General features: G+C 45.3%; 2 protein-coding genes across 3 annotated transcripts in view; one reads left to right on the forward strand and one right to left on the reverse strand.

Annotated features, from left to right (window-relative positions):
- LOC119188293 (dual oxidase maturation factor 1) overlaps window positions 1-24,383 on the forward strand; it is a 239,536-nt gene that overhangs the window by 17,566 nt on the left and 197,587 nt on the right. The window lies entirely within an intron of this gene.
- The window catches only part of LOC119165472 (fibrillin-1-like), a 137,096-nt gene that overhangs the window by 4,803 nt on the left and 107,910 nt on the right, over window positions 1-24,383 (reverse strand). For both annotated transcript variants that reach the window (XM_075896375.1, XM_075896381.1), the window contains 14 exons: window positions 23,748-23,870; window positions 21,399-21,521; window positions 20,583-20,705; window positions 19,801-19,926; window positions 17,079-17,219; window positions 15,801-15,854; window positions 15,199-15,324; window positions 14,588-14,710; window positions 13,289-13,405; window positions 12,694-12,822; window positions 11,666-11,785; window positions 9,561-9,683; window positions 7,823-7,928; window positions 317-590 (listed from right to left, as the gene is read on the reverse strand). In XM_075896375.1, the coding sequence (XP_075752490.1) occupies window positions 317-590; window positions 7,823-7,928; window positions 9,561-9,683; window positions 11,666-11,785; window positions 12,694-12,822; window positions 13,289-13,405; window positions 14,588-14,710; window positions 15,199-15,324; window positions 15,801-15,854; window positions 17,079-17,219; window positions 19,801-19,926; window positions 20,583-20,705; window positions 21,399-21,521; window positions 23,748-23,870 (1,808 nt within the window). The remainder of the gene's footprint in view (window positions 1-316; window positions 591-7,822; window positions 7,929-9,560; window positions 9,684-11,665; window positions 11,786-12,693; window positions 12,823-13,288; window positions 13,406-14,587; window positions 14,711-15,198; window positions 15,325-15,800; window positions 15,855-17,078; window positions 17,220-19,800; window positions 19,927-20,582; window positions 20,706-21,398; window positions 21,522-23,747; window positions 23,871-24,383) is intronic.

Raw genomic sequence — 24,383 nt, forward strand, 5'->3', positions numbered from 1 at the left:
GGCTACAAATCTGTGTTCCAGAGAATACCCACCAAAATCAGTTCTAAATGCCACAGAATACGGTGCTGTCAAGCTATGAGAGCATTAGCACAACTCAACCGCGCCAGTTAACGATCTTCGTTTTCTGTCCCTGTGTAAAAAACACTCTATAAGTACAGTGACAAAAAATGAAGAGCTAATAGGCTTACTAAGGATCGTTGAGCTTTCGAGTTAATCCATGGTTTCGGTAAAGAAAAGCAGCAAAACAAACATAAAGCTAAGGGCGTGCCCCAAGCCGGGCATATTCAGTCAAATGAACATGCAATGTCGCACCCACCTTCCTGTGTGTTGCTCTCCGGAAACGGCGCGTTACCCACGCGCTGGTAGCATTGGCCGCAGGGACGCTGTCCCTCGCCACATCTCTGGCCCTCCGGTGTTGCGAGCCGCTGTTGAGATTGCACGAGTAGCAGCCCTCGGTAGAGATGATCTTGTCGTCGCTGGACGCCTCCTCTTCGGCATCGATGAGCGGATAGACGGGTATGGAGGATCCCAAGCCGCCTAGCGCGTTTGGCACCGACTGCCCACTACTGTCCCGCGCCGAAAGGCAGTGTCTGCACATGTATCCGTCCGTGTGGTTTACGCAACGATTCACACGTTTTATTTTATTTATTTATTTAGAAAATACTGCGGTCACTGAAGACCAAGCAGGTGGGGAACATTACAATAAACAAATATGCAAACATCGAGAAAAAAATGAAAGGAATAATCAAATTTGCAAGAATACAAAATGGATGAAAAAATATAACAGACCAAATAAAAATAAATAATGGCAAAAATGGAGTGATGTCTTAAAGCACAAAAAAAAAGAATATACACATACGTACAGACAAATTTATACACATGGAAACGCGTCAACTATTACAAATACTGAGCACCAACAATCCGAAAAAGTGATATTGCATGAATACAGAGTATAAACATTATATTAAGCACTAGCAGTACAGAGAAGGTGCGCTTATGTCACGGTTGAGATGCTCCGAGCAACGCTTTCTCGAAGTCATCAGATGAAATGACATCAGGTGGTAAGCTATTCCACTGAATAATTGTTCGGGGAAAGAAAGAATTTTTAAAGGTGTTAGTCCGCGTGGTGTATGGGAGCAGGTTATGCATATGACGATGCCTAGATGCGCGAGGAGAGAATGGTTGTATGTATTTATGGGCAGGAATATTCAGCTTACCATTATAAATGGAATGCAAGAATTTCAGGCGTGCGATTTTGTGGCGATCTTCAAGCACAGGAATATCGTTGTCTTTTATTAATATTGTCGGAGAATCAGATGATTTAAACTTAGAAAAAATAAAACGTACAGCGCGTCTTTAAACCATTTCAAGTTTTTGAATGTCTTTTTTGTAGATAGGGTCCCAAACCACTGATGCATATTCAAGTTTAGGCAAAATATACGCTTTGTACGCGAGCATTTTTAATTTCGGAGGGGCTTTTTTCAGTTTGTGCCTCAGAAAACCAAGCTTACGAGAAGCTGATGCGGAGACATTTGTTATATGTGCGGACCAAGAAAGTGTGTTTGTAATGGTTACTCCTAGGTATTTATATTCATTTACTTCACGTACTGGTGTTCCTTGGACGTTGTAGGTAAACGTGAATGGCTGTTTTTTTCTTGTCACACGTAGGAGTACCGTTTTGTCAGAGTTTAATGTCATTGACGACCGAGTACACCACTCACTAACTTGTGTTAATGCAAGACTTAGATCAACCTGATCTTGTTGGCATGTCACTTTTTTATATACTACGCAGTCGTCAGCGAACAATCGGATACTAATGTTAGACTCAACCATGTCAGCTATATCATTTATGTATATAAGAAAAAGAATCGGCCCTAAAACACTTCCCTGTGGGACACCTGATAATACCGGTAACGTGTTAGAAATATGTCCCCCCACGTCAACGTACTGAGCGCGGTTTGAAAGATAAGCCTCTATCCAACTTATGATGAAAGATGGAACATTCAGGTTTCGGAGCTTTATGAGAAGTTTGCCATGGGGAACGCGGTCAAATGCCTTGCTAAAGTCTAAAAAAATTAAATCAACCTGGCCTGAAAAATCAAGTATTTGTGCAATATCATGAACTGTTGCAACTAGCTGCGTGCACGTTGATAATTTTTTCCGAAAGCCATGCTGGGCTGGAGACAACAGGTTATTATTTTCAAGAAAATCGGTAATAAAGTGAGCAATAATGTGTTCAAGTACCTTGCAGCATGTAGACGTTAGGGAAATTGGGCGGTAGTTTTCCTTCAGCAGGCGATCACCTTTCTTATGCACAGCTACAACCCTGGCGAGACGCCAGTCATCTGGTAGCGTTGCCGTTTTGAGTGATTCAGAGAAAACAGTGGTTAAAATATGCGATATTGGTTCAGCGTATCGACGCAAGAAAGAATTCGGTATGCCGTCAGGGCCACCAGAGGATTTTTCTTTTACGCCAAGTAACAGTGACAACACACCCTCAAAGCTGATAAAATCCGAATCAGGCAAGGATGGAACAAGTTCGAGAGTTGTAGTATCTTTTGAAGAAAACACGGAATGAAGATAATCATTCATAATGTTGGAAATTTCTGTTAAGTCAGTAACTACTAAGTCATTCTCCCTTAATTTTTCTAAAGTTGGAGCCTTATTTCCCAAGTATTGCCAAAATTTTTCCGGATTATTCTTTAAGAAACTCGGTAAGGTCGATGAAAAATATTTATCTCGGGATGCTATTAGTGCGCAAGAAAGTTCAGCTTGAATTTGTTGAATACCATCGGGATTTCTGTTTGATTTCTTTTTGGCGCGCTTTAGTTTTCGCTTAATGTGTACAATGTCGCGGGTTACCCAGGGATTAGCCCTCCTTGTTTTAACGTGGCGGTCAGGAACAAAAGATTCTAAACAGTGCAGTACAGCATGCTTAAAGGATAGCCACAAAGAAATGACATCACTGCGGGGTTCCTGGTCTACAAGCTGCCATAATACATCAAGAATAGACTGATCATCAGCCTTCGCCATATCTTTTACGGTTTTTGTAACTGTTTTGGGGTGTTGCGCACTATCAGCAAGTTTACAAGTCACCAGTACTAGCTTGTGGTCTGATATACCCTCTTCAATGGCTACGTCGTACGACGGAATATCTCTGTTAAGAAATACAAGATCTAATATCGAACCATGATTACCAATTACGCGCGTGTTTTCAAGTACCACTTGTTGCAAGTCGCAAAAAAGCATAATATCATACAGAGGGCTATCAATTACATTGGCAGTCAGCTTTTGCGACCACTTAATGGAGGGCAAGTTGAAATCCCCAGCCATTAAAATACGAGGACACTTTAACGACGACATGTGATCGCGTAGCAGTGATAAGAATTCGGGAGGAGAAGACGGGGGCCGATAGACAGCCCATAGAACAAACACGTGGCCCCAGCAGTTTACTTTTAGAAAAAGGCTTTCGTGGTCATCTATTTGCGCTTGTGCGCTGGCGGCAACACTGTTTTTTCAATATTATCGCCACGCCTCCACCCCTACTTGTGCGATCGCGTCGAAAGATCTGATACGACGGAGGAATTACATCCACATCACTGATATCACTATGTAACCATGTTTCAGACACCATCGTTATATGCGGATCATATCTGAAAATAAGTTGTTCAAGCTGTTCAGTCTTATTCGCTAAACTTCGAGCGTTGAAACTAAGCAGTCTAAGTTCCTTTGAACGAGTGTGCGTGTGAGGTCATTGATTATCGCGTGGCCTACGAGCTTCTCGGAAAAGGACACGCTGGTTTCTAGTCTCGTCCCATACGTCCTGTTGCGTAGCAACAGGATTTTTCTCGAATGTCTGTTACAAAAAAGTCAGCCATACAGTACAGGACCAAATATTATGAAGAAGACGATATAATGAAACCTTAGGCAAACCAGCGCCTCCTCTATTTTATCAATGCCAGCCAGATGCGCTCGACCCAGCCATTCACCGACCTCTCTTCTAGCCCTTTCGTGCTCTCGCCCATAGCTTTCGCGTGTGCTTTGCGGTCATGGAGAAGAGTCCCTCATGCAGGACTTCACGACGGGAATAATATAAAGTAGTTTTTCGTTCAGTTGTGTACAGATCCGTGGGGCGGTGTCTTGCATTCCTCGTGATTAGAGTTACTGTATATGCCACCTTTGCTATCTAAAGATAGCATATACAGTAACTCTAATCCTGATTAGAGTGCCTCGATGCGTTCGTTCGCTTGCGCATCGAGGCACTTTACTCGTGATCACAATGTTGGCGGTCACGCTTGCTCTGTAATTGATACGTTGTTTTGAGATAGCGTGTCGCTGTTCGTGGCGCAATTGGACCAACCAATGGGGACGCGTCGCCGTGACTACGCTGCATGCATAACTGGCGCTGCGCATGAGGTGGTGGCGGCATTGCTTCCAGCCACAAAGAAGGAACATGAAGGAACAAATTTGACCGACTTATGATATTGGAGATGGACACACGTCTATCGCTTCTCCGTGGGAAATCGCTCGGAAGCACGTGTGACGCAAGCAGCGCTACCCCTCATGTGGCGTCGCATCACGACCACTCCTTGAACTAAGGTGGACCGACGGATCCCCTTCAAGAACGCGCAGTTGCACTGGCATTGAATGAAACGAAGGAGGTGTTGGTCTTATATTTACATATCTTCCACGGATATAGTAAAGACCGGTTTTAGTGAAAAAAACAAGCGTGAAGAGAGAAAGAAGACTGATGCACCAATACTAGTATTGCAATCACGTGAGACTTTGCGGGAATTCACCGTGTTGGTCATTCAACTGATCCTTTCGTGCGACGTACGCTCGATCGGGCTGCCATTTTTTCGCTTAGGCTATGTTGTAGCCAGCGAATCCAGATGAAAGAAATTTAGTTGAGCTTACCTCATGCAAGCTGTCTTTAATTAACTCTTCAGTGGTGGATTTATGGCCTGCGGTAAGCTTCTGTGAACGCATGTTTCGTCGCTTGTCAGTGTTGCGATAGTTTGTTTACGCTATTCAATTAGACGTCCAAGCACGGACAAGTAATTATTGGCCTTCCAACTCGAAACGAATATGCTCTCTAAGGAGCGTTTGCGCTACATTGTGTGTCATTGATTGATTGATTGATATGTGAGGTTTAACGTCCCAAAACCACCATATGATTATGAGAGACGCCGTAGTGGAGGGCTCCGGAAATTTTGATTACCTGGGGTTTTTTTAACGTGCACCAAAATCTGAGCACACGGGCCTACAGCATTTCCACCTACATCGGAAATGCAGCCGCCGCAGCCGGGATTTGATCCCGTCACCTGCGGGTCAGCAACATCGCGTGCCATTTAAAGCTGCTATTGCACATGTTGGCGACAGCAGACCTTCAAGAGATAGCCCCCACTTGCATTTTTTATTCGCTTTGTTTACTACTTGTCGTGTCCGCACGTGCTTATCTGCTAGCAGAATGAGGTGTCCGGATGTAGCCATTGCTCTTTTTGAAAGAACAAGGTTGTGGCCATAAAACAGCAGGAGTGCGACAGGATGGTTCAAAAATAAGCACTCTAGAAGCAGAATATTGTCATCTTGCAGCTTTGCGCAGCATCTTAAATATGAACTTTTCAACCTTTCTCGCACACCTAATTGATCACAAACGCAAACATGATGATGCCGTTGCATAAGGATACATGTACAGTGCTCAACTCGGCTGTCTATAACGACGGAGCGTCGCGCGCGGAACAGCACGGGCGACATCTGCCGTCGGGAATATGCCACATCTGAGCATGCGCGGCGCCAATGATGTGCCTGCCCTGCAGTTTCCACCATTCTTGATCTCCGCGGCCGTGCTTGCTGCTTTGGCCGTCGAAGCGCTGTCAACATTACAAAATCGAAATAAAGCAACAACAAAAAAAGAAATATTCTCGCTTCGTGATACCTTATCACAGCGACAACGGTTTTGCTTCGTCTTTCTTTCTTGTTTTTTTTCTGTTTTTTCGCGAAATCGCTCAGAGCGCTTCCGACGGCCAAAGCAGTTGTTGCATCTGCGGCGATTAACAGAGATCTATGGGTGTGTTCCAATACTCACCGTAGACGGCTAAATAGACAGCTAAATAGACAGCGGCTATCTTCAGTCCCATTCCAATTCTCACGTAGCCGGAAAAAATAGACAGCTCCGAGAAGACCGCATCGTAGACAAACACGATGCAGGCTACTTTGCTGTCTAAACAAGATGGCGGCTCAGCAAATCGCTCAGATAGATCGGATCTCACCGAAATGGTCGTCTGCACACAAGCAAACGCTTCCCCAGGCGCTCAATGTGAGTAACGTTTATTTGTTTTTGCTTTCAACACGAAATAGGCCAGAAATTACAACTGTTACGTTTGTTTATTCTAGCTTTTTTTTCTCGACGTGAGGCGGCGCATCGTCGCGTAAAAGCCGTCCAGACGTGTTCCAATTTTCGGACAGCATGGGCTCGGCACTGTCTTCTAAGCAGTCAGCGTAGACTGTCTACGTGCTGTCTAAGAATTGGAACACAGCTAGCATTGCGAGGCAGGCACATCACTGGCGCCGCGCATGCTCAGATGTGGCGTATTTGCGACTGCAGATGTCGCTCGTGCTCTTCTGCGCGCGACGCTCCGTCGTTATAGACAGCCGAGTTCAGCACTGTACATACTTTCCCGTTTGAAGATGGAAGGAAAAAATACTAACTTCTTAAATTAATTTTTTTTCTCCAAAGTCATAAGTGCCACAAGACTGCGCGTGTCTGAACCGTCCTATATTGTCTACTACTGTGGGCTCTTAAAGACATGCCAACTTGTGGACGGGGTCGGGACCTCGTCAAGCTCTTGAGCTTTTAATCTTGTACTCCTCCTAATCAAAAGGAATTAAATTGATTGAGTGATTGATTGATTGATTTATCTTTAGCGTGACGCCTACAAATACTATAGAGATGTCTTTGTCAACAGTGACGGCTCTATAAAGAGCTTTAGAATAAAGTAAAGCTTTGTGTTAGCGTTGGTCGCCTCAGCACACTCATCATGCGCTAACCTCTTGGGTGCGCACGCTGTACTTAAAAAATATCATGCGCGCCCGAGCAATGCAGCAAATCATTCTGAAGCTCTAATGGCCTCGTTGCACAGATTCATTTGGAGGCATAGTTATGGGAGGGCTATGTATCTAGCGTTCAATGTCAAAACAGCATCCTGGGTGAATACCCGTCGCAATTACGGGGGGGGGGGGGGGCAATTCAACTTTAGTGTCCATGCCAATTGGACAGAAGGTGCGGTGTTAGTATTTCTTTTCTTCAGCATGGATGTCGAAAAACAAAGGATTATGGATTGCATAAAAGCGATAGCTTCCACACGAAAAATAACGATGGCAATAAATTATATTATGCTTCACTCTGTTCTGCATATGCTCTCGTTCTTGGTTACTCATCTCGACCACAGGAATTCAATAACAATCACCGTCATATTTTAGTATAGCTTTATTGACGTGCTGTCGAGTCGTGGGTGAGGACGCGTTTCGATTTGAGTGTGATATAAAAAAAAAAACCCTGTGTACTTGCTTAGATTTATGTGTACGGTTTAAACAATTCCATGTGGTCAAAATGAACCTGAAGTCCAAAACATTGACAAACCCCCAGGGTATACAGGTGCATGCAAACATTTCTTCGTGCACCTTTTTTTTTTTTCTCGTCGGAGTATAGCTTTCTCACACGTTCTCATGAAATCTGATTCGTTCCTGTGCCTCGAAGCAAGGCATAGTGACACGGCTGCGTAAATATGGGCGTGCAAAGCGTCAGAGGAGGATTTCTCACCCTTGGCCGATGCGCTGGAATCCCTCAGGGCAGCCGCAGAGGAAACCGCTGCTGCCTGTCGGCGTGCATTCGTACAGGCAGGGGCTGTTCTCGCAGCCTTCGCCTCCTGTGACAACATGTGGGGACAAGAACAAAGTAATATACGATGACTTCCTGACAGGGGTGGTGCCAGCAGGCGACATGAGTGGGGGAAGGGGGGGGGGCTAGAGCATCCCCTCTTCGCCCCCCCCCCCCCCAAGAGCAAGCCCAGTCAAAACACGATGCACAAGTTCCATGCCTCCATATTCCTGCCCCCCCCCCCCCCCCCCAAAAAAAAAAAAATCCTGGCGCCGCCCCTGCTTAGCGACTGACGAACGTTTGAGCATCAGTGGCAGTGTCGTCGACAAGGGACACTGACAGATAAACACGCGCGTTGACCCATCATTGTCAGAATATAAGGGCCAAACCACATAAGCGCGAAAATGCACGCGACAGCGACGAGCGACGCGACGTAGATCGTCTTCGCGCGATCAGTCGCCAGCGCAGGCAAACCTCATTCACGCGACGGCTTCAGCGAGCGAATTCCACTGTTGCTGGCATGAGGCCGTCTACTCGCACCAAGAAAACCGCGTAGCGAGCGGTATGCAATTTAAAAATAAGATATATTGTTGTGTAATGGAACGGAAAGTGTTTATTATTGCCTTGCAGCACTTTTTTATATGCACATGCGTAATAAACATTGCGTTATTTTTTGTTGCGCATACGTGACTCGGGCAGGGTCACGTGCACCTATGTTGTCTTTGTCTTTTCCGGTTTTTCGCTATTGGCTGCTTGAGCCCAGCACTTTCGGGCGATGAGCGACGGTTTACAAATCTGGAGAACCGAGCGATCGCGCGAAAATGAGCACGCGACACGTCGCGCGAACGCCCTGTTTCGTCGCTCATAGCGTCGCTCGTTGCTGTCGCGTGCATTTTCGCGCTTATGAGGTTTGGCCTTAAAGGCCTGACCATAGGTACGCGTCGAAGCGCGTCAGCACGCGCCTTGTGGAGTCGGTGCCGCACTTTCTTCCTGCGGAAAGAGGGCGGTGCAGGTTCCTGTAGTTCCTCGTGCCTTTCTTTCATAAGGAAAAGGCGCCGCGTCCTCACGGCTCACGCTGACGCGCTGGAACGCGTACGTGCGGTTTGGGCGTTAAAAAGGGCAGAATACAACGTTTTCAAGCGAAGCTTGTTACGAGTTGCAGATTTCGCTGGCGACGGCGTTATACGCGGAAGATCCTCCTGGCGCCTGCCAAGTACAAAAACGTGGCCCTCGAATGTGTGCCAGTCACATGCGTATTTGTGTGCGCCGTTTCCCTATAATTGAGTGATGCTCTCTCGTACGGGGATTTGTTGGCGACAAGTCGTTTCTGATGATGCAACGAGATGGTTAATACAGGTAATTTATCTTGTCGTGCTCCCACACTTCATTGTTGCCTGCACATGCACGCATGACCCCACGTTCCGGCGCCTAAACGTGAGTCATAAACAAGGCACGATGCCAAGAGCGTAGGGGTGCTTTCGCGCCACGTCTACGGCCAATCAGGATAATTACGATTACGCCGGGAAAAGAAAAATAGAAAGGAGCCACGATTGAAGGAACGAAAGAAAACTAGTAGGCCACGCACGTAGACGCCAAGCTTAGCTTGCCCCCGTATTTCTGATAGGAGAAGGCCCTCTAAATGTTTTTTTTTGATCGACGAGATGGTAGTGTTGGCACGTACCGATGCAGTTGACCATGATCTCGTCGTAGCGGTATCCGGGCGGACACGAGCACGAGAAGCTGCCGACCGTGTTGATGCAGGAGGACGCCGAACCGCACGGGCGGCTCAGGCATTCGTTCTCGTCTGCGTCCGAACACACGCATCATACCGGGAGTCAGAAGACACAAAAAAAGTAGGAAAATAAACCAGACAAGCGTCCTGTTTACTACCACAAGCTGTAGATGTAAGAAAATGCATGGATAGAAAAAGACAGACGGCAAAGATGGTGTCATACTTCTACTTTTTTAACAACCATTTCGCTCTGAAAGCGACAATTGAAATTATTATTAAAGGTGTTTCATGCTCTCTGAATTGGGCACAGAAATTGTGACATATTTTACGTTGTAAAAGTTGAACCTATTGTCTTTTTCAGCGCTGATGGGAACAAGTTGATGGGGTTGTAATAAATATGCGCGTAACAACGCTAAAATTCGTACTGCGTGCTCACGACCTGTTTGTGTTTGCAGATTTATTTTTATTGCAATTTGCAATATAGATACTTTGGCGTGGTTTCGCCGTTGCTGTCATGTTTCGTATAAATGTCCGAATTAGGAACACCCTCTCGTACATCGTACGTTCTACCCGCGGGTATTAGAGCGTGGGTGAAGGCGACGAGTGCTGCTGAAGCAGAGACCAAGAGAGCCAGCCCATCTCTGTCGTTCAGAGGGCACATGTTATAGCAGTGCTTTTGTCTGGGCAAGCTGCTGCGACATTCGCGAAATAAGTTAGCCCGAAAGACGGGACGAAATACTCAGTACAACAGGATGAGTGCTCGATTACCAATCGAGATTTATTTTATGAAAGTTCCTTTTCATAGTGTCACCCGTCGCTACCGCCAACAGACATGTGATAAGATCACCCTGCGTTTGAGGCCTGCCGCCGAATGCTGCTCAAGCAGGCAGGAAACGCTCCGCCCGTCTTGGCAGCCTTGCTTGAGAAGCAACTGTGAACTTTGATTATAAAAGCGTGGTCGCAATCGCTGGTTTGCGCGCTATATCCGTATGCATTAGCAGACGGCTCGTATATACCCTTCTATATGCCATGCTCTCAACTTGAAAAGGCTGTGCAAAATCCCCTTCTCACTTACACCTTTGTTTTGATATAGGCAATACTGGATCGAGTTAGCTGCCAGCCTTACTTCGTGTAACTGTACAGTTTGAGGCTATCACATTCATTTCTTTGTCCTTACGGTGAAACATTGATTTTTATGTTTTTTTCTATCGTTGTTCTGTCGTTAACAATTCGTTTTAGCCTTTCAGCCTAATCGCCTTGATGTGAGTGTTATGCTTTTGGCTAGGCTACAAGCTCCAACTCCCACCAATATCGTCCATGCTCTCCGACTTAGTTTGATGTTGTTTCCTCTGCATGTCTCTCTCTCTCTTTCTCTACATGTCAGGCTTATGTAATTCGCAGGCACTGGTAGATCTGGCAGTTGGACACAAGATCGATGCCTTCTTTTATCTCCATCTATGCAAACAAGGCCTGTTTCAAGTCTAACCACTGAAAGCCACAACCTTCGCAGTCACCGCCCTTTTCCACTTCAAGATTGGCACTCCGTTCCTGTCTACTCTTTAACCCCCCCCCCCCTTTTATTTTTGCGTGGCTGTCTAAACGTGACAGTGGCTCATTGCGCGTCGAGTTGTGCACTTCAGGACATTTAAAAAGTTTAGCATCAGTCCATCCATTGGCCGACGTTGCCATGATTTTTGGCGAACACTTTCTGATAAACATCAACAGTTTGATGTTAGCCTGTACTCTGCTAGAATTCAACACAACTCTGGACAACTGGAAAATAATATGTCACGTCCTCTTGCGATGTTCAGTTTGGCAAGGTATTCGAGAAAAGGACCTAGATACGACATCATGGGTGTTATTCCGGACTCTGTCAAATAATTCTGCCACCTTGCTAAGTTCCTTAATGGTGGAATTTTAGGTCAAATAGAGAGGCCGCAACACCGGTAATCAGATGTTATGAATGATGGTATTTGAAAATGTCCGGCATAACACCTTACGCTTAATTGCATGTCTTCCTTTCCCGCTCGTTATCATCAAGTGCGTGTACTCACCGACGCACTGGTTCCAGTAGGGGTCCTGCTTGAAGCCCTTGGGACAGGTGCAGCGGTACGAGCCCTCATAGTTCTCGCAGCCATGGGGACACTTGGCCGTGTTGGCGCATTCGTTAGTATCTGCATCGACATGGATACAACCGACATTTTTGCTTGCCTTATTACAAATTTTTCAGTTTTCAACTGATGACCTTTAACTGCACTACTGCGCAGCACGGAACACAACTGTTGTATGACGGGAAAGAAGAATAAATAGAAAGAAAACAAGTTGTTGTTGTTTTTCTACAATTAGTGAAGTGTTGACTTCGGTATATCTCTACAGATCGACGAAGCATTGCATTGCATTGATTACAAGTTATTAGAAACACCGCCGTGGAACTACTACTTGAATATAACACGTATGATATCATACAAGAGGTGCACTGTGTTTCGTGCCAACCAAATTGTTTCCTGCCAATGAAATAAAAAAGATTTAGTCATTTCGTTTCAGCTCTTGTTTTATAGATTACACTCCAGCATCCTATTTCATCTCTCTTAAGACTGTCGGAGACGGAGCCACCGACACTTACAACACTCAAAGTGGTTTACTTAAAATAATGTGGCAGTCAACACTGTCCCAAGTAGCATGATCACTCTTCTAGAGCTTTTAGTCAATCGTATGTCACTGCTTCAGTTAGGAGGTGAGGTGGTTTGAAAGGTGCGACGCGCCTAGCTCAACCGCAGCAGTCAACATCAAACGTTATTTGTGCCGATGCGGAGAGATGATGGTGTTATGACTATATAAAGATGAATCTGCTTCCATAAAAAGTTACTGAGTGGGTTGGTTAACATGTAAGGTTGCTGGCGATAGCTACGACGCTATGCTAAAGATGACAGACGAAGTTGCAGACGAAGAGTTTTCGTCACTTTGTCCCTCACCATTGGCTTTGCGCTCTAGATCTAGCCAGTAGTCTGTTTTCGTGCTTTTATCGATGTCAGACGGAGTAGTAGAATGACACCGAGCACCAATTTCTGAAAAACGCACGTACCTTTACAGGACTTTCCGGAGGCGTCGGTGATAAAACCGCGCAGGCAGTTGCATCGGTATGTTCCCAGCATGTTAGTACATGTTCCACTCGGGGCACACAGGTGCGGCTGTTCCTGGCACTCGTTGATGTCTACACAAGTAAAGGACCACCATATAGTCAGCTGCTCGCAGTTTGCTGAATGTCGCATGCCACACGCTTATGCCACATTTTTTTACAACAGATGTCAGCATTCACATCCACCACGTACAATTAGGAAGAAAAATTATTTCAAATTTTGCTCTGTAGCTACTTGTTTTCCCTGTATTTGTGAAGTAAACGTATAGGCTGCTTAGGCGCAGCTAGAGGACTAGGGTGCGAAATTAGAGGCTTGAACACCATCCACAAAACTTTTCTGTTTACTGTTTACGTGTGTATATATGCACGCACATATATACAGAAGGGTCGGAACTTGGCCGTCACTCCCCACCCCCAGAAAGAACATCCTGGGTGCGCCCTTGCTCTAATGTGCGATAGTTTGATTTAGAGAACAGCATTTGACTCGTTGATCGTAGTTTGTAGCTACAGTCTACGGAAATGAATAAGTTGGCGTGCGTACCGATGCATTGGTTTTCGTGAGACTTGTATCCGCTTTTGCATCCACAGCTGAAGCTTCCGGGTGTGTTGACACAGCTGTGCTGGCAGTTGTGTCTGTCCGTCGCGCATTCGTCGATGTCTGCCGAAAGAAATGCAAATGCACAGGGAAACCATTTACTCTTGGGTGATTGCGGATACAATTCTTTCACAATGTTTCCCCAGAGTGTCGTGTCTATATGCTATCCTAATAGGACTGAAGAAAGGATACAATGGTCTCTGTTACGTTTTCTTTTCATCCAAGCCGTCTATCCGTAAATAGCTGGGACAACACCGAGCTACCGCCTCAATACTTGCAGGAGTCCTCCTATAGAGCCGTACATTCAAGTATGAGTATGTGGTGTCGTCGAGGTGTGCTTATTCATGAGGTCCGCGTCCTGTTGTAGTAATACTCCAGTGGAAAGCTCGATGCACCGCCGTGTAGGTTCTCGGACTTGGGTGCTCCTATTACGCGACGATTACCAATATCCCTTCCCGATAGTTCAATCGTTGGAAGGTTGACCGTATGGGCTAGTTGGTGATCAATTGCGTTCTCAAGAACAGCGTGGAATCTTAAACGTGCAATAAATTAAAGGGACAAAACGAATTGTAACAGATCACAGGAGCGCGAATAGACTAGACGAACAAAGAAACACACAGGAACACACAACGAAGAAACACAAGGTCATGTGTGCTTCTTCGTTCGTCTCTTGCTATGTGTGTATTGTTTGCGTTGTCTATTTTGCGCTGTTTTTACCTTCTACAATGTGTGACCAACTAGGCCAACGAAACACACTTCTGGAAAACAAATTGGTTTGTGTTATCCCTCTTCGTTTTATTGATGTTTGAAATACCATGCTGTTTTGACAACAATAATTGGCCCACTGGTCACATTTTCGAAAGGGCGTGGGTTATACGACTGTATATGCGTCCATGGTTCGTCCACAATTTATTTGTAGTGATATCGTTGATGATTTCGCATGCACATTTACGCGCACTCATAAACACTTTTTATATACTCGTTTAGCTGTACAAAAATGATTCGTTCATTTATTTATTCTTAACCAGACCGTCCCCTTATGTGCCTAGCCAGGTGACGTCGAGTTAACTCACGTCTATTGTGAACCAAATAAAGTTGTTTCACTCACCTACTCTCGCTTCGATACGAAAGGAAGTAACTGAAGTTGGCTTCTCCCTACAACGACTCTTATTGCGAAGAAGCTAGCTCTGACGAAAAGGCTCACTTTTTGGGTGGAGCGGAAACGCCTTGGGAGGTAAACCTTACCTTTACAGGACCTTTTGTCCTCAGCTAAAGTGTATCCCGTCTCGCAGCCGCAGACATAGCTGCCGTCCGTGTTGATGCACTTGGACTTGCAAGGTGGAAATGTCTGCTCGCACTCGTTGATATCTGCGCGTAAGAAGTAGACGTGTTTGTTTGTTTCTTTCTTGCTAGTGGCATCATTCTTGCTGGGGTAGAAAATAACACCAACAACGCGTGAGTTTAGTGCGTGAATCTTTTACGAAGATGTCATGTAACAGGACAAGCCGGCAAAGAACACTAATGCATTTAATGACTGAAATATAATGTAGGTTTGTTCTTCCAATTACAAATTTTCCGCATGGCTTTCGCTTGTACATAACACAATTAGAAAAATGGTGCATGTAACGAAGTATCGTGATTTATTGGGATGCGCCTTCCTATATGCGTCATGTACTACCGCACTACGATGAACAACAAAAAAGGTGGCGTTGCGTTGTTCCCCCAGTAACATAGCGAATCCGCCTAGCAAACGTTTACGAGGCAGTGGTGTGCTTATCAGAGAAAGCTGAAACAGAATGATTTCGTTCAGGTCGTATCGGTCAAAACAGATTAGTGGCTTGACCCAAACAACTCACCGACGCATTGCTTTCCGAAGGCGTCCGGCTTGTATCCCACGTTGCAGCGGCACCGGTAAGAGCCTTGGGTGTTGATGCAGATGCCGTTATTGCACAGATCGGGCATCAAACTGCACTCGTTGATGTCTGTGCAAAGCGGAGCGGGGTTTCTTTTATTATTGTACATTTTAAGGGACACAGTAACTCGAAGAACTTGCGTTGAGTTTCTGTTGCAGCCTCGGTGTCCCCTCGGTTTATTTATTTGTTATTTTTCTTGGACAGCGAATGGTTGTCAGCAAAGTAAGAAAAAAGCAATAAAAGCGTCGCGTCGAATACTTAGTTGATCAAGAGCAACAACGTACGTCTTGGTACATTAGCTTTCTCTAAATTAGTTTATTCAATTGCTTTCTTTTAAAAATGGTACTTGCGAGTTTCGATTGCTTGATGTGGCGGTGCAAACGTGGACATAAAAGAGTTAATGGAACAGTAACAACATATTGCACTGATGCAGCATTTTATTAAACTGCTTACCTGATTGATTGATATGTGGGGTTTAACGTCCCAAAACCACCATATGATTATGAGAGACGCCGTAATGGAGGGCTCCAGAATAAACTGCTTACCTTTACCGTCACCGTCGGAACCCGGTTCGAATGGACACAGCTGGCGGTATTCGTCTGAAAAAAAAAGTCGGGACAAAATGATGATACATTTTATGCAGGGGATATGTTTATGGAGGTTTATTTATCTCATATTTAACATAAGCTAGAACATATCTGAATGTTTTCTTTTTCGTCCTTTTTTTGCGATATCAAGAAGTTTGCTGAATATGCCTAGGAAATTTATATGCGAGTTTCGTAGCTCTGAAATTTGTTCCAAAGATTACGCCTCTCCTGTTCCCGCCACATATGGCAAAAAGAGTTACCACGAGACAATGCATAACGCGAGGCCTGGCCAAAAGAGGGAAAAAGAGAGAGACAGTGCGTTACAGTTTGTGAAACTGTGGATGACAACGAGACACAAGCAATGTGCGGGACCATTCACAAAGCAGAGCTAATGTTCTGCCACGAGGTTTAATAAGGTCGGCCGCCATACGATGCCTGGCAAAGCACTGAAGAGAGTACTAATCGGAGAAAAGGATGTAAAATTACACTCTGTAGACACATGACAAAATCCTTAAACAAAAACCTTGTGCTCTAGCCGACGTTTCGACTAGTAGGCTTGTCTTTTTCAAAACTATGTATAGAACAGAAGTCTTCAAGGTCCGTAGAGTGTAGTTATTCTTCCTTTTCTGCACGCATAGACTAACCTGCCTATTTATTCCTCTTCCATATTAGTGACAGTTACATACCTCACAGTTGCGCATCAGCCCTTACTTCCAATGTTGCTGACATTGCTCCAAAAACCTGAATGGCCGTACAATGCAAATGCGCGAAGAAGCCGTGTTTCGAGCACAAACGTTGATAAAAACTTTATCTGTCAACCCTACACCGCCACGCCACAGAAAATGCCCCAGTTCCCCTTACTCTGCGGAGCAGAGCGTATTGCAGCACATTTGTGACAAATGTCGTACGGAATTGTGAATATCTGTATGCGAGCACCTAACAATGCATAATGATGTCATCCAAGTTCAAGAAGCCATCTTGTTGAACTGTTTTTACCCAGCGAAGCGGATTTCTGTCGATGTTTTTTTTTTAATTGTCAAACACCCTCCTTTAAAGCAGGCGATATAGTTTAAGAGAGCGAATGACGATGGTCATTTCGTGTAGGCAGAGATGGCTGTACTATATTGGCATGCATTTCGTAGTCCATCAGATGCGCTTTACCGTATGACTCTCCTACTGGACTGCATACTTGTAGCTGCATGACCGAGCGAGTACGGATGGTGTAAAAAGACTAACTCGAGTTCCGCAGTGGACAGGCCTCGCAGTGTGGTCCCCAGGCGACGCCTATGGAGCAGCAGCACTGGTCCCGTGACATCTCGCCGGCACCCGTCCTGGGGCACGACGAAAAGGTCGTGTAGCACATCTCCTGCCGAGTGTCTGCGGGTCAAGAATGAGAGATGTCCGATTCAGCCGCCTTCCTCTGAATGGCCGCGATCGAGGCGCCCGCAGAAATGATTCTCGGACATTGCGAGGCTGTGATTGTCGATCTTTCCTTATTTCACACGTTGTGCAAACGTCCCGAGTCTTGAGCACCATAACGTTTCCTAATAATAAACAAGATGGAACTCTGGCGCTAGGGTCTACGGAAGCTGCAAGGAATGTCGCTTCACCAAGCATGGGAATGGTAGGCAGTGCATAGATTTGTTTAGGCTTTGCTATTTTGGCTCCGATTGCCTACGTGTGGCTTGCATCCGCTTTGTTACAATACGAATTTCAGCGAATGTTCAGCAGCTTCGTTGCATAATCGTTTAGGCTCATCAATCTAAATCGGCTCACGAAGTTGAAAACTATCTGTTATTTAATCCGAAACAAACGCGAAAACACTACAATAAACAGGGTCACAATTGTGTTCGAAGCCGTAAGAACGAAGATTTGGCAAATCCGTGTACGACCCATCATTGCCATAGTGGCTGAAGGATCGCAGCACCAGAGTTTCCTCTAGTAAATATTGTAAGAAACCATGTTCATCATCATCATCATCATCATCATCATCATCATCAGCCTGACTACGTCCACTGCAGGACAAAAGCCTCTCCCATGTTCCGCCAGTTAACCCGGTCATGTGCTTGCTGCTGCCAATTTATACCCGCAAACTTCTTAATCTCGTCTGCCCACCTAACCTTCTGTCTCCCCCTAACCCGCTTCTCTTCTTTGGGAATCCAGTTAGTTACCCTTAATGACCAGCGGTTATCCTGTCTACGCGCTACATGCCCGGCCCATGTCCATTTCCTCTTCTTTATTTCAACTATGATATCCTTAACTACCGTTTGTCCCCTAATCCACTCTGCTCTCTTCTTGTCTCTTAAGGTTACACCTACCATTTTTCTTTCCATTGCTCGCTGCGTCGTCCTCAGTTTAAGCTGAACCCTCTTTGTAAGTCTCCAGGTTTCTGCTCCATAGCTAAGTATTGGCAATATACAGCTGTTATATACCTTCCTCTTGAGGGATAGTGGCAATCTACCTGTCATAATTTGAGAGTGCTTGCCGAATGTGCTCCACCCCATTCTTATTCTTCTAGTTACTTCAATATCGTGGTTAGGCTCTGCGGTTATTACCTGCCCTAAGTAGACATAGTTTTTTACAACTTCAAGTGCACTATTACCTATCTCGAAGCGCTGCTCCTTTTCGAGGTTGTTGTACATTACTTTCGTTTTCTGCAGATTAATTTTAAGACCCACCTTTCTGCTCTCCTTGTCTAACTCCGTAATCATGAGTTGCAATTCGTCCCCTGAGTTACTCAGCAATGCAATGTCATCGGTGAAGCGCAGGTTACTAAGGTATTCTCCATTAACTCTTATCCCTAACTGTTCCCATTCTAGGCATCTGAAAACCTCCTGTAAGCACGCAGTAAATAGCAATGAGGAGATTGTGTCCCCCTGTCTTACACCCTTCTTGATTGGTATTCTGTTGCTTTCTTTATGAAGCACTATGGTAGCAGTTGATCCCCTGTAGATTTCTTCCAGAATGTTTATATATACTTCATCTACGCCCTGATTCCGCAGTGTCTGCATGATGGCTGATATTTCTACTGAATCAAACGCCTTCTCGTAATCTATGAAGGCTATGTATAGTGGTTGGTTATACTCTGAGCATTTCTCTATTACCTGATTGATAGTATGAATGTGGTCAATTGTTGAGTAGCCTGTTCGAAATCCTGCTTGTTCCTTTGGTTGATTGAATTCTAATGTTTTCTTTACCCTGTTAGCAATTACCTTTGTAAATAGCTTGTATACTACAGAGAGCAAGCTGATCGGCCTGTAATTCTTCAAGTCCTTGTCATCTCCTTTTTCCATGTTCAGCACATCTCAAACAGAGCAAAATAAACAAAGAAGGACGACCACGTTACCTACCTTTGTTTCTTTTACTCCGAGTTGTGCTGAACACCCAGAACGTCATGGTATATCAACTCGCTGAAATTGCGACTCTTGTAGATGTACTCAAGGGATGCTAACGGATTTCTTCCTGTGTGGCACAGCCCATCATATAGCTCCCAATTTTTTTCTCATTCCCTAAGGTCACTGGTGTAACGAAGAAATTTGGGTTTACACTTCCCGAAAATTTTTCGTTTTGCTGGTGCATATACATAGAAACGCATGCGCGAACAAAATGGTGAAGTATGGTGAACAAACTCTCCTGAAAGAAATTATCGGTTACACACCTGCTTAAGAGAGATAATTTTTAGCCAGGTAGTTCAGCGCTCCAGAGGACCCAGCCGGCATTTATTTGGCCAACTTGTGTACAGGTCATCCTATTTTCTGAGTCTCCAGACGTTGGCTATTACAGTATGCTCCTCAAGTACCATTTGGTCAGCTTCCCTTCAACCCATTCTCTGTATCTTCTCTGCTTCCCAGGCTGATTCACAATGAAGAGCGCACAAAAGAGCAATTGGCGGGTTTCAAACATTCAGAAAAACAATCGTAATATGGGCCAGCTAAACGTTATGGTCCACACGTCTCACCGTGACACTGCTTTCCGTCGCGGCTGCTCTGGAAGCCCCCGTGGCATTGGCAGCGATAGCCGCCGTGCGTATTCACGCAGTCACCGTTCTGGCACACGTCCGGCTCTTCGCGGCACTCGTCTATATCTGTTACGCAGTCACCAGGCAAAAAGAGATGGAACATTTGTATTATATTTAGTCGATATCTGTTACGCAGTCACCAGGCAAAAAGAGATGGAACATTTGTATTATATTTAGTCGATATCTGTTACGCAGTCACCAGGCAAAAGAGATGGAACATTTGTATTATATTTAGTCGATATCTGTTACGCAGTCACCAGGCAAAAATAGATGGAACATTTGTATTATATTAGGTAGTGACAGCAAAACTTAAATTCATTTTTTTTTTCGAACAGATCACGTAGATCGTCAGAACCCGCGTTAAACAAAAAATGTTCACGACTCTGCATTTGACACGCCAGGTTTGCTTCTCATGCCGCTTTGGCTGCCATAACCTCTGTGCAGGTTGATTTGCGTTTTAGCATTGACGACTAAAAGAAGCTTTAGTCAGCATAAAGCTAACATTTAGACAGAGCGACTTGCATTTGCAGTCGCTCTTGCAATAAACTCCATCACGACAAATTGGTGGAGACCGAAGTTCCTGTCAAAACTTTGGGTAGACGCTGACACTTCTGCTTTATTCACCCGGGATTAGCACGCAATTTCGCTACTTGTAAACATGGTCGCGTGTGTTTTTTTATTTCTATTGTTGACTACATCACCGAGCGCATGTATGTGCATACCCTCGCAGTCGTCTCCGTTGCCGACAGGCCTCATACCGTCAGGACAGATGCACTGGAAATTGCCCACCAGGTTCTTGCACGCAAACCGGCAGCCGTGAGTTCCAGTCGCACATTCGTCCAGGTCTGCGTAAACACAGTCGACGTCACACAACGCTGCAGTGCCGCGATACGGCTGACCCTCATCAATAATCGTGAATCGTTGATTCTCGTAGGAGAGAGAGGAAATAATATGAGGGAAAGGCAGGGAGGTCAACCAGAATCGTAGCATCCGGTTTGCTACCCTACTCTAAACGGAGAAAAAATGGTAAGGAAGGTGGGGCAACTCTACTTACTGCATATTCTAATCATATGAGTAACAAATATAGTAAATAGTTGCGCTTGCACATTGTGGTTGAAAAGAACGCGAGCGATGTATGGGAGTCGGGAAATGCCGATTGGTGTCTTTTCTTTCGCAAGAGTCGACATTCGATGTAATGGGATCAAGAACATTTTGCGACTGAAGGGTTGTACCGAAGACTCTCTCGGTACTCTCTCTCTCGCTCATTACATTCTTTATCTTTTGCTTTTCTCGTATTTCAGAGAGCACAGTCTGAAAGTGCATATTCATTTGCCCGTGAAGGTCTCGCCTTCTGCACATCTTTTATCTCCCCATCTAGGATGCATTGAGCAAATGACCACACTTTCATTGACAATACGTGTATTCTCTAACCGTCTCATGTAGCGTTTCATGTGGGTTTGATTGTCATTGCTTGTCATCATTATTATTATTATTGTTATTATTATTATAATTATTATTATTATTCAGCCTATACGTACCTCGGCAGTGCTTTCCGTCGGGCGCCAGTTCGTACCCGTAGGGACAGATGCAGCGGAACGAGCCGGGCGTGTTGACGCACCGGAAAGCGCACCCGTGCGCGCCCAGGTGACATTCGTTGACGTCTGCGCCGCGTACAAGGATAAGTCAAGACAGCGTCACGCAAGCAATATTTTTGAAAGCGTATAATACAAAGCTAAAATGGTGTTTTCGTGAACAACTTTCGCGTCACCGGCGTGGACAAAGTATCGTATTCTGCTTTAAATGCTGTTCAAAGACGACGAAAACGAGAAGTACACAGAAGAGCGCATTTCCTGTACGCCCACGTTTTCTTTGCCTTGCGTTATTAACTTTTGCGCAGTATGAACCAACTGCATGTTTTATTACGCTTTTAATGCGGCGGTTGCGCCGTGACTCCGGCTGCAGTGGTCATTCGGCGACGGAAGAGGAAGCTGTGTGAAGTGTTTGCAAATAAGCGCCTGGTTTGTCGCCGTGTGCTTGGAAAACACAGACGAAAGCATACATAAGGACAATAGGAAGAAAACGACACGGTCTGATGAGCGCGTTCACGCTTAAGGAAGACGATGTAAAGTGTTCGAAGGCCCTCTTACGGGCTTGTTGATCTCGAAAAGGGGCCACAACGACTTTGAAGGCCTGTCCACTCCCAACAAAGGGAAATCAGATTACCCGGCCTGTTTTCAACCAATGGCCCGTTCTAGTAATGAAATGCCATGAAAAGCGATTGTTTCTGTGCACGGAAATAAGGCGACTCGCAAGAGATGGGATCACTCACACTGAATGCGACCTCGCTGCGAGCACTTACAGCTCACGAAGCGTTCACTGTCGCTCCGATATGGGCGGAATAGGCTTTAATGTCACAGTGTATACTATAAAACATTCAAGAGTTCTGGCTCAGTGGCTAAGTGGTGCATAATCATGCGCTATAAATAGGTGAACGGCAACTGCAACAGCGAAGCAGTTTGCAGCTCGCCCTGTATCGCGTGGTATTGCGAGAAAAATCCAAAAGTAGGTATGCTAAGTAGGCTAAGTGGTGCATAATCATGCGCTATAAATAGGTGAACGGCAACTGCAACAGCGAAGCAGTTTGCAGCTCGCCCTGTATCGCGCGGTATTGCGAGAAAATCCAAAAGTAGGTATGCTAAGTAGGCTAAGTGGTGCATAATCATGCGCTATAAATAGGTGAACGGCAACTGCAACAGCGAAGCAGTTTGCAGCTCGCCCTGTATCGCGCGGTATTGCGAGAAAAATCCAAAAGTAGGTATGCTAAGTAGGCTAAGTGGTGCATAATCATGCCCTATAAATAGGTGAACGGCAACTGCAACAGCGAAGCAGTTTGCAGCTCGCCCTGTATCGCGCGGTATTGCGAGAAAATGCAAAAGTAGGTATGCTAAGTAGGCTAAGTGGTGCATAATCATGCGCTATAAATAGGTGAACGGCAACTGCAACAGCGAAGCAGTTTGCAGCTCGCCCTGTATCGCGCGGTATTGCGAGAAAATCCAAAAGTAGGTATGCTAAGTAGGCTAAGTGGTGCATAATCATGCGCTATAAATAGGTGAACGGCAACTGCAACAGCGAAGCAGTTTGCAGCTCGCCCTGTATCGCGCGGTATTGCGAGAAAATCCAAAAGTAGGTATGCTAAGTAGGCTAAGTGGTGCATAATCATGCGCTATAAATAGGTGAACGGCAACTGCAACAGCGAAGCAGTTTGCAGCTCGCCCTGTATCGCGTGGTATTGCGAGAAAATCCTAAGGTATGTATGCGCCACAAAAATCGGGCAGGCCCCACTGCCGAGCACAGCAGATGCGAGCGTTGACAGACTCTCTTTTCGGCAAAGTGGAGCACATGAAACACACGGAATGGAGAGAGAAATAGATAAGGACAAACAAAACTGAGAGAGAGAAGGAAACAGAAAGCGATAGAAAGAAAAAAGTATAGGAAAATAAAGGAAATAAGAGAAATTGAGAAAGACAAGAATAGAGATCGACAACCACAGAAATAAACAGACACTAAATATAAATAGAACAGAGGGGAACACAAGGGGAAAAACAGAAATGCACAGAAACAGAGAAAGAAGCATAGAGAGAAGAATAAACATACACAAAGTAAATACAAGAAGCAACCAGAAATAACAGAAAGAGGAGATAAAGAAAGATAAGAGAAAGAGGAGATAAAGAAAGATAAGAGAAAGAGGAGATAAAGAAAGATAAGAGAAAGAGGAGATAAAGAAAAATAAGCTAGAAAAAAAAGATAGGGAGAGACAAGGAAGGGCACCAGCCGTCGCTGTAGTGCGAAGCGAGATGGCTCGTGCACAAGTATAGCTTTAGGCGCACCTTCGCAAACCTGATTCAGACCAGGTGCGTAGCCTTCCTGGCAGCTGCAGTCGAATCCGCCTATGGTGTTGGTACAGCGGCCATTCCCACACACGCCGGGCTGTTGGGAGCACTCGTCCACATCTGCGGCGTGAAGAGAAGGTTGACGCAAGGCAGCATCAGGATAACAGATGACAAAAAGGCTGTACACAGACGCTGATAGTGCGATAGCTAACGCCGTCGTTAGAGGTACATACATTGCATGGTGTCACACTTGATTCAAAAGGACGAAACACCCAAGAAGAAACACACACACATCGATTTCTGTGTGTGTGTGTGTTTCTTTTTAAGTGTTTCGTCTTTTTGCGCAGGTAAATCTATCTTCTCGGAAACACGCGCATTTGTAAGTTCGTGGTATTAATTTTATATTATTTTTCCTCGGCATCAAGATCTGTAAAACTAAAATACAAAGTTCCCAGTATATCCACGGAGTGAATGATGATGAGTTGAACGAAGCGTCCGTCCGTCCGTGCGTCCGGACGGACGTACGGACAAACAGACGGGTAGATGGATGCGTGGATAGGCGGATGGACATACGGACTCACGGATGGAAGCACGGACGGACGCATGGACGGACAGAAAAAAAGATTGCCCGCA

This window comes from Rhipicephalus microplus, chromosome 1, assembly GCF_043290135.1.
Source record: "Rhipicephalus microplus isolate Deutch F79 chromosome 1, USDA_Rmic, whole genome shotgun sequence".
NCBI classification, from domain to species: Eukaryota; Metazoa; Arthropoda; class Arachnida; order Ixodida; family Ixodidae; genus Rhipicephalus; species Rhipicephalus microplus.